The following is a 13,256-nucleotide window of genomic DNA, read 5'->3' as shown; positions in this document are numbered from 1 at the left end:
AGCCACATTCAATAATATACGAACGAAAGAAAGGGCAAAAGCCAGTGCAGAATAGTGTAAGTGAGGCATGTTTGTAAAAAGGCAAACAAAAGCAGAGCCCCATTTCCAAACTGAAATCTCTCTGCTAGAGACCGGATAGGAGTGTTATACATTTAGAGGAGAATTCACAGAATCACAGAATCCCAGAGTGTCAGGGGTTGAAGGGCCCTGGAAAGCTCATCCAGTGCAATCCCCCCATGGAGCAGGAACACCCAGCTGAGGTTCCACAGGAAGGTGTCCAGGCGGGTTTGAATGTCTGCAGAGAAGGAGACTCCACAGCCTCCCTGGGCAGCCTGGGCCAGGCTCTGACACCCTCACCCCGAACAAGTTTCTTCTCATATTTAAGTGGAACCTCCTGTGTTCCAGTTTGAACCCATTGCCCCTTGTCCTGTCACTGGTTGTCACCCAGAAGAGCCTGGCTCCATCCTCCTGACACTCACCCTTTATATATCTGTAAACATGAATGAGTCCCCCCTCAGTCTCCTCTTCTCCAGCTCCAGAGCCCCAGCTCCCTCAGCCTTTCCTCACACGGGAGATGCTCCACTCCCTTCAGCATCTTGGTGGCTGCGCTGGACTCTCTCCAGCAGTTCCCTGTCCTTCTGGAACTGAGGGGCCACAACTGGACACAATATTCCAGGTGTGGTCTCCCCAGGGCAGAGCAGAGGGGCAGGAGAACCTCTCTGACCTACTGACCATTCCCTTCTAATACACACCAGGTACCATTGGCTTCCTGGCCACAAGGGCCCAGTGCTGGCTCATGCTCATCCTGCTGTCCCCAGGACCCCCAAATTCATGGGTAAATGGTGGAAAATGTGGAAAAGAAACCATCTGAATCAGAGAAAAGAAACAGCTGTGGGACAGAAGTTGAGCTGTAGGTCTGCAGAACCAGCAGCCAACACAGGCTGAGATGTAGGTGCACAATGTTAAATGTTTTTTACTGTAACCAAATTTGGCCAAGGAATCATCCTACACATTTGGCTTTGGTTTCAGCCGAAGGTGGGCAGAACGGAAACAGCTGGGAAAGCATCAAATTGTACCAGATCTTGGATGAACATGTAGATGTGGACTGCAGAGTTCTAAAAACACAGAGACGTGATGAGAAATGCTCAGATGACCCAACAGGTTCTGAGAAAAGCCATATAGATCTAGTATCTAGATATGTGGATCTAGTCTTAGACATCCAAGTCCTGAAATGTACGGACTACGGCTGCATCACATGCAAATACAGGGCAATATGTGGTCTCACTATGACCATAGGGACCAACATTTCTGCAAGATGTAAAAATCAGCTGGTGAGATGTCTGCATTGTATTATGTCAGCCAGTCTTCCTGTGCAGTTTTCTGCTGCCAGCATGGACAGATGGATCATTAAAGAACACGACGTATAAACAGACCATTATAGAACCTGGTCAGAACAGACGGACGTAGGTAAGAGTCATCTATCGAAATCCAAGAACCAATTTCGTACTTGTGAAAGGATTTCTCAGCTGGCATCAGAGGTTTTGGTTTGCACCTGGGAAGGGTGAGATTAAACAACACGGACTGAAGATCAGCCCTGCAGAAAGAAATGTGGAGAGATGAGTTGGAAGAGCTGTACGTCAGTGGAAAAACTGACAGACTGTGTGCGAGAGTGTGGCAGAAGCTGTTTATTCCAATTCAGACAGAATATCGTGGCTTCCACTGCGCCATGGCTAAGCAGGTTATTTTCTAGTATGGGAATTATGCACGAAGGATTCTGCTTTATTCACTGCTTCCATATATTTTATATTTGAGGATGAAAGAATAAAGATTGTGTACTGAGTCCTGAGTTACTGTTAAAGGTGCGTAATAGAAAATCTGGTCAGTAAATGCTGACTGTAGTTAACGTTGGGCAGGACCTGGGAACTGGTCTAATGGTGAATAAATCACAGTAAGGCACCTGTAAGGAGCCTGAAGGTTCAACATGGCTGGAAAGATGCTTAACAGTCCTCTCAGCAAGGCATCCAGCTAAAGCAGAACCATAACCACACATCGAGGAGAAACAGAACCCGTAGGAGCCTTCCAGGATTTGGGAATAAGGAGGTCAGGTCTTGTCCAGAATGAGCCACTACATGTAAGTCTGTGAGTACTCCTGGGTGTAGCTATGGGCTGTTATCTGTGAGACGGGAGGGAATGTACTCAGGTCTCTTCCCCAAAAAGAGCCAGCATTTTCTAGATACCCGGTTGTATTGTCATTAAGAAATCTCTGCATACAATGAAAAGACTTTCTGACTAAATAGGAGAGAACAATGGTAAACAGCAGAGGTTGAAAAATGCAGAACAATAATTCAAATAGGTATGAACATAACTTATAGAAGCATTTTGTTAAATCGTTCTTTCTAAAGGTACTCAGAGCTTACATTAATATGCAGTCCTAGAGAAAAATCGACTTACATCCAGTTGGAATATGAGGGCAAAGAGCCCTGTGTGCAATGGGGGAAGGAACAGAGAGACCCCAAAATGCACTCTCAGTCTGATAGGAGGGAGAAGAGACCAGCTCTGGCTAACTTTAAAAGTAATAACTTTTCAATTATTAATAGCTTGAAGTGTATTTTCAAGAACAAAATACAATCTCCCTGCTCAGAGATGTTTTCCCCTCTATACCAGCAGCAGCTTTGTTGAACACTCACGGCTTCCAGCTTCACCTCCTTTTGAACAGTGTGTTCCAGAAGAAACAGAGCACATATTTTTATAGGCATGCTGTCAAAATTAACTAAAGGGATATACTCCAAGAAGAATATTTTACTTCTGTACTGGTAATATTCACATCTTTTTAAGACTGGCCTGCTTTTGGGAAAAAAACATTCAGTAAAAGAGAGGAACAAGCAGGCTGCTGAAGTTTGAGCATTAATTTCTGAGTTGGTAACACGTTTTGGAAGAGAACAAGCAGAGACCATCTTCGCTGAACCAGCTGGCTCAAATCTGATCTGATCCCACTGCAAAACAACATCTGAGCTGAAGAGAGACTGGATTTGCACACTTGGGTCCTAACTCGAGCTGCCACACTCCTGAATGTATCGGTGAGCCCGGCCTTAGCCACGTTCTGATGTCAAACGTCAGACCCTGAAAGGGCTCCAGGTCTATCTTGATTTTGAGGTAGTTCAGAAGATTTGGTGTAGGGTGAAAGCTCAAATATTTCAGCCAAAGTAAGTATAGAACATTTACACCATATATGTTGCACGACAAACCGATTCACTAATTGGCTAAAATGAACGAATGTGTTCTGCTTCCATGGTGTGAGAGCCTGGGCAGCCAGATGTTCAGGGGCTGAAGAAGCCGGTGTCCACACTACCAGAAAGGTGAGATAGAACATGGAGATCAAGCTACTCACCAAACTTTGTGAACGTTACAACAACGTCTGTAATTCCTCTGGAGAGAATTTCAGTAGAGATTCTTATACAATTCTTAATTCTCCTGCATATGGTTGGACTGCACTGCAAGCACCCCCAGGCGATTGTCATTAATGGCAATTCCATGCAGTACAGTAACTGACTTTCTGTCAGCTTTGTACAGCCCAGTCCTGATCTAATTTCTCCAGGACTCAAGAGCTTTGTACCCAAAGCCGTTCCACAGAACCCAGGACTCTCAGACCCCGCAGGGCTGGTCCTGCTTGTCCCGCTGGAGAAGCGGCCGCATTGTGGTGGCTCAGGAGCCGCGATGCGCCGGAGCTCTTGGGTTCTCCTGTCCCCACACCTCCCACCTTCGCCCTCCCCAGCTCCCACTCTTTTTGCAAGGCAACATATGTTGAAGTCTGCTAAACTACATAGACTATCTAAATTACATAGAATATCTTCTATTATACCCCACTTTAAACCTCTTGCTGCACTTAAGTACATCACAGACAATCACACTAGTGTTTCCTAAAGACTCTGCAGCATTAGACATGTTCATGGAGATCTACACGGTGGTTTAGAGGCTGACTATTCCAGATTTAAAACCAAACTGCCAGATAGAGGTGTGACGTTATATGAATGCTGTTGCACAAGCTGCTTCCACGCACGTTCTCAGCAACAATCAAGATAAGGTAGGACAGGCGGAACCACGATGCTGAATGCCGGCACAACCGGCGCTACGTATGGATCATTAGGGCACTCCCTGGAAGGTCCCATGGAACATCAGCAACTGACCGGGAAACAAAGGGCACAACGTTCAGCAGCTGCTAAAATCAGTTTGAAGCATTTTATGGATTCTGGAAGCGACGAGCAGGGAGATGAAGACAGATTAATCAGTAACGATAATTTGACTGCATAAACAAGAGCCTGAAGACGTTGTCATCTGGTTTAGGGAACAGGGTTCAGAGAATTCACATGATCGTCTCATAAAATATTTAGTGAAATACAGAACTCACTAATTACAATATAATAATGCAATATAATAATACTAGATTTGGCCTCTTCACATTTCTCCTAGCGGGAAAAACTGATACTTTGTGCATCTTTCAAAAGAGATTTTCCTAACGATTCTGGAAGTGTGGCAAAGTGACATCTCTTATCACAGACTCCAACAAGAAAATCAGCACTCCGAGTTACACATTTTCATAGCAAATCAGTTGATATTCACAGCTAGAAAGACAAGGACAAACGGACCAGCTGATTTTCAAATCCAGGCCCCCATAATTGCAAACAACTGATACCCAGGATCATAAAGGAAAGTAAAACATCCTTCTGGCCCTGAGAGGATCAGTGCAAGCTCCGAAGGACAGAACCAAGTGCAGCAAAGCCACATGATCCACACACAAAGCCTCTTTATGATCCCCTTCTTCAGTACAGCAAAAAGTTAAGACATTCAAAGCCGGTATCACGAGATGTTTCCAACATTACAATTATTCCAGTCCTATAACGCAATCCTGTTTGTGCATTTCTCAGAACACTTCAGGCTCTCTGGCCTCACAACCCTGGAAAAGCCACCCGGAAAACCTCACCTGCACTCATTTGCACAAACTTGCTTTTAAGGTAAATAATCTATTCCAAAACTATTTAGGAAGAGTCATTGTATAAGAACATCTCAAAAACTGCTTTAGTAACACTGCCAGAGCCCTGTGGTCCTACGCACAGCACATGAATAACATAAAATCAGCAAACAGAGTTGCCTCAAGGGCACTAAAAGGCCAAGTCCCCCAAGTCCCTTCTACACCCAGAGCCACCTGTGGGAAGAACTTCTGCTTCGCTTTTCTACAGATGAGACCTTTTAATAATCTAAAAATATTTGACCACTAATTGAGTAATAAATCCACCATAATGACATGTTAAGAGTTTACTCTATGCTTGTGAAACTCTAACATTGTCTTCTTGAAACCCGAAATGCCGCGATCCCGTTTGCCTCATCCCAGCAGCGGCCGAACGTGGCATTGACCTCCAGTAGACGTTAATGGCACAACGTTCAGGTACCAATCAATCGCATCTAAAGCAACCTACACGAATGAAGCGTTTCTTTGCCGTAAGAAAGGTTTGACTCGCGTTCCGTTCTCGCAACCCTGGCCACCAGTAGGTGGTGTTTGTGGAAATGGCAAGTGGGTTCTTTCCCTCCTACAGCCCAAATGCAAAACTCCACCTGCAACACTGGCGTTCTCATGCAAGACTGGGGCTCCACATTCTTGGCCAAATAAGCTGATTTTATCCGTGGGATTTTGAGCTGAGCAACTCTAAGTGCGAGGATGAGGATGCATACCTGAAAATCTAAATACAACAGGGAAAACAGGATCGACTTGAAGGTAGGAAAACTGAAATGTATGCTGTCAGTTTAGCAAAGGATCCTTCTCGGCTGCTGGATTCCTCTCAGACAAATGCTGCTCGTTAGATTGTCCAGAGGCTTCTAAAATATACCATACATAGCAGGAATTATTACTTCGTATGTATGTAAAATATGCTTAGTTACAATTTGCAAATAAATGTCTTAGTTATTGATCAGCTGAGCTGCACGTCCGAGCAGACGATTTAATGTGAAAACACGCCAGAGGCAGAAAGGACACAAAGCGAACATTAGGCAAAATAAACCCGACAAATGCGAGAGAAAAGATGCTGCCAAGTTCTAATAGAAAAGAAACCAGCAGAAACAGGGTTAATTCCAGCCTTATAAGGCTGTACAGCAGCACTTCAGCTGCACACAAATTAGAACAACCCTGGGAATCTATAAAGCTTGTTTTATTGCCAAGGACATGGAGCAAGGTCTGCATTAGGCTGTTGTAAACCAGCCTTTATTTAAGACATTTTAAAACAGAAGAGACTTGGATGTGATTTGTTTTTACCACTGGACGGTCAACAGGTGCCATTCACCGCAGCTCTGGGCACCCAAATACGAGTCCTTACTGATGTGGATGCACCTATGGAGCCCGAGCCAGAACCAGCCCCTGGGCTCTGGGGGAAAATCAGCTCCGGAGAAAGGGAATTAAGGTAAAATAAAAGCGTTTCACAGTACGTGGTTACCTGCGATGCTTGTAATTGCTTGGCTTTTGGTGGCCTTTCAGATGTAATTAAAATCGGACCACAGATCGACCTGTTTAAATCAATTGCTTAGACTGTTAATTTGCCTTTTATTGTATTCAAAGCAGTTTTACTGCCTTACGCTAAAATAAGACAATGTTACCTAAAAGACAACGGTTCATCCAGGACTTCCACAACTGCTTGAAACAAATACCGAACTTTCTTCAAATAAGTGTAATTTCATGTGGTTATTTTTGCATAAGGATTTACATCATGAAAGGGATTCAAACAGCAACAGCTACTGTGTATTTATGCCCATTTCATTAGGAAGTAAAAACTCCGGAACAGGTCTCTATTTATCTGCTACTTCTGATAACCTGGATGCATTGAAGCAAACTCAGAGCTAAATTTGACCTAATCCATTCTAAAACTCCTACTCTGTTAGTGGTCTGGGGCTTCTTCTCTCCCGGACTTTACATCAACGGGATTTAAGTCATTAAATGTGTAAATATGCATTAAGTTTACTAGTAAACAATTTCTTTTTTTAATATGTTTTAATGTCATTAAAATCAAGGTGTTTGTAGTAAGGTGGAGATTAAAGCAACTAAAAGTATGTCAAATTTAAGACAAAATACCCTGTTTTATCTTCTTGCTGTCTGATTTGCTTGGAGCATCTTTTGTTTGTTTCTTCCTCTCCTTTTAAATGAAATTCTAGCAAAGCTTCAAGCTCAGAGCATTTAGCGTTTATAAGTAAACAGATAACTGGTATTTTCTATTCCCAGCTGGAAGTCAGTGCAACATAATTAATCACAAAGCAAAGCAGATCGAGTCTAATAACGTTGGTGTAAATCAATACGCTGCTCGTATTACCCTCAGGTCTAAAATCTGCCTTTTCCTTCCCACTGGAAGCAGAGGAACCGGCTGCTTTCCGTCCCTGTTGCCTTCTCAGCCACAGACTCTGCTGCTCAACAGCCTTGCAAGATGCTGAAATAGAGAGATTTTTAATATATAAAGCAGTTTTGCTTCAAGAGGTTAAACTCCTATGATTTTCTATATTTGTACATTTTCCAACACCAAATCCCTGAATAATGCACAATTTTTAACAGATCTGCCCTCACAATATATTATGATCTAGAACAAATGTCTTTTAATTGAACCTTTGTGTGTGTGTATATATATATATGTGTGTGTATATATATACATATATTCAAAGGTGATGTTTCCCACACGCTCGGTTGTGTCTGTTCAGTCCACTGAATTGCATGGTGCAATCATGCTGGAGTGTGAGATTAATGGTTTCCCGTTTGCAAATTGCAGGTCCAAGGATGCTCATTGATTATCGAAAGCAAACCAATGGAGCTGAAGTGCCACCGCCTTCCAGCCCGCACGAGGAAACGCTGCTGGTGAAAAGCTTTTAATAACGAGATCCAAGTACCATCATGGTAAAAAGATTCCTACGTCACCTTAAGGCATACAGGAACTGCAAATTCTCTCATTCACCACATATAGTGTCCTGTAAAGAAATTTAACTATTTGTTACTGTTATATTTCAGTCTAATTAGACTTGTAACAAACCTTAATTTCCTATACGAGAGTGTACATCTTCTTGCATTCCAGTCAAAATGCTTGCTATGAACTTAGTTGAAAACAATCCCAAATCTGATTTGTTTGGCATTACCACCAAACTGTGAGTACTAATATCTTTTCTGAAGATATTTTAACCATGGAAACTTATTCTGCCTCCGTATCACCCGTTATATGTAATGGCACGACTTTTAACCTAAATGCATCCCATTTGTGTAATGAGAGCCTGTCTTCTAGACTCACTGATAAATCCGAACACCAACAATATGTTATCGGTCTTTTCTTATCATGCCTTTACACAATATTTCTTTTTCCTATTGGTTTTGTAGGCAACATTCTGATACTGGTTGTCAACATAAGCTTTCGCGAAAAAATGACTATTCCAGACCTTTACTTCATAAACCTCGCAGTAGCCGATCTCATTCTGGTCGCTGATTCTCTCATTGAGGTTTTTAACCTTGACGAGAAGTATTACGATATCACCATTATTTGTACCTTTATGTCTTTGTTCCTTCAGATCAACATGTATAGCAGCATTTTCTTTCTGACATGGATGAGCTTTGACAGATACATAGCACTGGCCAAAGTAATGAGGTCCAACATATTTCGCACTATGCAGCACGCTCGCCTGAGCTGCGGGCTCATTTGGATGGCGTCCATTTCCGCAGCACTGGTTCCGTTCACAGCCGTGCACTTACAGCACACCGGAGAGGTCTATTTTTGTTTTGCAGATGTAAAAGAAATCCAGTGGCTAGAAATAACCTTGGGGTTTATTATCCCCTTCGTGATCATCGGGCTTTGTTACTCGTTAATCGTGCGGGTTCTGATCAGAGCCCACAAGCACAGGAGCCTGCGGCTGCGGCGACAAAAGGCTCTTCGAATGATCTTTGTCGTCGTCTTGGTTTTCTTTATCTGCTGGTTGCCTGAAAACGTCTTCATTAGCGTCCAGCTCCTCCAGAAGAAAAGCGAGCCCGTCTCCTCAAGCAGCCCGTCCTTCAGGCACGATTATCCCTTAACAGGACACATTGTCAACCTGGCAGCTTTTTCTAATAGCTGCTTGAACCCCTTAATCTACAGTTTTCTAGGAGAAACCTTCCGAGACAAACTGCGACTGTACATCGAGCAGAAGACGAAGATGTCCACGCTGCATCGCTTCTGTCAGGCTGCCCTAACGTCTGTCATTCCTGACAGCAACGAGCAATCGGAAGTCTGAGTTACCAGCGCTTGTATAAAACGTGACTGGGAAGTTGTGCGAATAGCGAACAAAATGCTTGCTACTAACAAAGTGCATTTGTGTACATATATATATATAGTATCACTCCGAGTATTGAAGGTTTATATTCAAAATGTTTTTATGACAAGACTTTAATGTAGAACAATACGTTTTAGTCAGATTTATATTTAATTATGAACAGGATTATTAAAAGCTGAGCACTGAAGGAGCTTTATTTTGTATTACACGTGTATGAATGACAATAGAGAAGAAAATGTTATCGAGTTAGGAAGACTCCAGATGTAACCCGATTATCAGAGATGCTACTTTGCTGGTGTATAAAAGATACTTCCACTGAAATAATGAAGCTGCTGTAACAGTGGGGGAAAATCATTACAACATATTGATGTGGAGATGCAGAAAACATTGATTTTGTTTTCCATCCAAATATGTTAAGGTAAATGACTTTGCTTAGAAGAACTACACAGTACTATTGTCGCTGTATTCTAGCATGTCTTCCACAGTTAACATTTTTTTTAAATCTTAATATAATCTAGCACACCGGTGAGTTTTGTCTCATAAATGTAATCTACTGTTTACATCAGCGCTTGATCAGAACTGAAATCACCTGTAACTATATTGCTCATCTCAAAGAGCTTCACAGAAGCAAAATGTAATGCTTCATTCTGGCTGAAGTATTGCCCAGGACAGACATAATTGGGCCTTTCGTCAAAACTGCCAGTGCACATATACAGCCACGCATACCTGCCTTCAGATTTAAACGCGGGTCGCACGAGCTCTCTTTACACTTAGACCTGTTTTGATGGCCAGGACAAAATGCTGTGGCTTGGAACAAAAGTTGAGTTCTCCAAGCAATATCAAAATTGCTTAGGAAAATGCCAGAAGCCTCAGTTTGTAAAAAGGAAGAACTTACGTAATGGGGAGCGTGATGAGCTGGGATCAGGTTTGCACTTCGTGCATCATCCATCCCACATCCAGAAACAATTGGCCTTTCAAGATTTTAAGATGCACATTGGTAGCTTTGTTCATTTGAAGATTAATCAATAAGAAAACAAATGTTAGCACCATGTACTTAAAACCAATAGTTTTTAATTTCTGCTAGAAAATAATTGAGGTTGAAATGTGACTGATGCTCAGCAGAGGTTGCTGCGGTCGTGCAGAGGACACTGGGAAGTTCCTAGAGACTGGTGTGCAAAATCATTAAAGCATCACCTGCTCCAGCTCTGAAGTTAACAAACTCCTTTCACCTCTCTGCTCATTGACGGAAGCACCAGAAATCTGCAGAATAACACGCGCCGTCCTATTTTCAAATGTCACATATGAATTAATTAGCACATGAACAGATTTTAAAGGATGTTAAAGTGCAGACACTTAAAACAATGACTAGCGTTACTAAGCAATAAAGAAAACAGTGGAAACAACAATTCCACTCATATTTCTCACGAAGTACTTAAGAGTTTCCTAGTGGAAGTTTTGGCCACAAAAGACGTGACCTATAAACAGAGAGGGCACAGGACGATGGCTGAATGTGAAGTAGATAACTCGATATTCCTGCAAGTGGAACAGGGACTGCAGGGCGGCGTTGGCAGCGACTGCTGCTGGCTGGTGACCGCTGATCACAGCCCGAGGAAAGTGTCCTTTAGTCACATCTTCCCTGTACAACACCAGCTACAATTTATCTCAAGAAAGATGCGGGTATCCCCATGGCCCCCCTGCATAGAACAAGTTTCTAAACACACTCGCAGGAAATCTCACGCCATCGTGCTACATCACCCAGAGCCCTTTTTCCTTGTTATTTCACTTTTGGAGTTAGCTATAATTCCTCATATCCTATTGACTGCCCATGTACATTAACCATACGTTGAAAGACGGCTGTTTCAGACAGAACTGACGGAATGGATCGTTCTCTTGGCAATGCCATTCCACGAAGTAAGACACGTCTGAGCTTAGAGATACATTAGGTTGGTGCGATCTCGCCAGGAATAAAGAAGTTATTTGGGATTGCAGGAACACACTTTCCCAATTGGGGCTGTTGCTTGTTTTGTTTTCATAAGAGTAAACTTTCTCTTCCTCCTCCCTTCCAATGCAGGAATGTGTGTTTTGCCCAAGGCTACGCAGGAGCCCTTTCATCACCCCTGTGGATAACAAATCAACAAAGTGTCTTTGCTCAGAAGCTTCTAACAATAAACAGGCAGTCAGAGCAAATGCCTGCTCAGACACGCGATGGAATCGTATTCGGGAATATCCTGATATCGCAGCAAAATCTAGCAAAGATCAAATTATTATAGGATGAAGAAAACAGTATTTACTCAAATCACCTGTTCCACATTTCAAACCAAATATTCTAAGCTACCCCATGAGTTTCCTCCTGTTGATATTTCGGTACAGGTTTATGACCTGTGCCTGAAATTACTAAAGCTAAACGTACCAGTCACTTCAAATAAATAACAAGTCCTCTCCCAGGTGAAAACCGGCACACTCCTTCCCAAACTTTGCGCTTTTAAACAGTGACACTTACAGCAATACCATTCACCTTTCATGTATTTGTATACACAACCTGCTTTCTGCAGCCCAGCATCTTGCAGGAACTTGTTACCACGGCTTATCCGTGAACCAAAAGAACTTAAAGCTTTCTTAAACATTAAAGAGCATGATCATCAGCAAACAAAACCCTTTCTGGACCAGAGAGGAAATGAGAAAAACAATTGTGATATAACCACTTCACTTTCTTCTCTGGTCTCTCACAAGTTGTTTAATTTAAGGGAGGGATTCCATACGCCTTTGAAATGCTGGACTGATGACAACTCTGGCATTTAAAAACCTGTTTATCACAGATACAGACTATTCCAGCAAAGGCTCCAAGTACCAGCTCTGCAGACAAGCCCAGTCTAGTGTTGGGAAGGGAGGAAAAACAAGAATCAAGTTTAAAAATCTCTATGAAAGAATCCTTGAAATGGTGAACTGCATTTGGAAACAACCCCTTAACACACACACAGAGTCATGAATGCACAGAGTACTATTGAATATCTAGAAACAAAATAAACCCGAACAGCACAAGCTGGCACCAATCTGAACCTCCACCGACTAAGAGCCTCAGCTTTCCCTCAGCTGTGTAAAAAGACGTGAAAAGGAGTTATCTGAGGCCATTTTAACGTGTGAAAGAGATGCTGTAACTTTGCATCCTCGGAACAGTTTGAGGAGACAATGACCATGCAGGCACAACATCCACAGCCAGAAAAGGCCAAGTCAGTCTAAAAAGTTTGATGAATTTAAGACAAGCATGACATGATGTGAGGGGGCGTGTGGCAGGGAAGTGGAGTTGGGTCAGGCAATCCCAGATTATGTGCAAGACCAACAGAATATGAGCGAGATGCAAGAAATGCCCCCCCTCCCTTCAAAGAGAAGGGCTTGATTTTAATTTAAGGGACATTATCCCTCCCTTCTGCTCCAAGTCGTACCTTATCCATTCAGACCATCAGACAATCATTTTAAACTTTCATCATAGAAGAGCACAGGGCCAAATTCATTGTTTAATTCAATTGACTGGGCCACATCTTTGCAATAGAAGTTCACTCTTACATTACCAGTTACATCTCGAGCAGCCCATCGGCGCACAGACCAAGCTATTCCTCCTTCGGAGATGGTCTATGTTAAGAAATTATTATCATTTTTACATTCTGTTTAAAAAATAGGTCACCAATAAACCATTTCCACCTTGGAATTGCACTTTATCTTTTTTGTACGTGCCCTGCTCTGTGTTTGAAAGAGACACACGCTGAATTTGGAAACCTCACCAGCCTCCATTCATATTCATAATTTAGGTGGCCCTCCTTCGGCAGTATTGTCCAAACTATTTATTCCACATTGACATATGATACACCGAAATCTTTAGCCCTTGGCTCTTGGCTTCCTTTTAGACTCCCATTCCATCACACAGCAGCAAAACAGGGCCAGGAGCTCAG

The 13,256-nt window shown here is 42.6% G+C and overlaps 2 protein-coding genes across 18 annotated transcripts in view; one reads left to right on the top strand and one right to left on the bottom strand.

Annotated features, from left to right (window-relative positions):
* CHLSN (cholesin) overlaps positions 1–13,256 on the bottom strand; it is a 149,373-nt gene that overhangs the window by 124,907 nt on the left and 11,210 nt on the right. The window lies entirely within an intron of this gene.
* GPER1 (G protein-coupled estrogen receptor 1) lies at positions 5,587–9,832 on the top strand. The gene is made up of 3 exons (XM_065850919.2): positions 5,587–5,767; positions 6,319–6,446; positions 7,794–9,832. The coding sequence occupies exon 3, from the start codon at positions 8,200–8,202 to the stop codon at positions 9,271–9,273; it is 1,074 nt and encodes a 357-aa protein (XP_065706991.2). The 5' UTR covers positions 5,587–5,767; positions 6,319–6,446; positions 7,794–8,199; the 3' UTR covers positions 9,274–9,832.

This window comes from Patagioenas fasciata, chromosome 15 (genome assembly GCF_037038585.1).
Source record: "Patagioenas fasciata isolate bPatFas1 chromosome 15, bPatFas1.hap1, whole genome shotgun sequence".
In the NCBI taxonomy this organism is placed as follows: domain Eukaryota; kingdom Metazoa; phylum Chordata; class Aves; order Columbiformes; family Columbidae; genus Patagioenas; species Patagioenas fasciata.
This window is presented reverse-complemented; position numbering and strand designations above follow the sequence as displayed.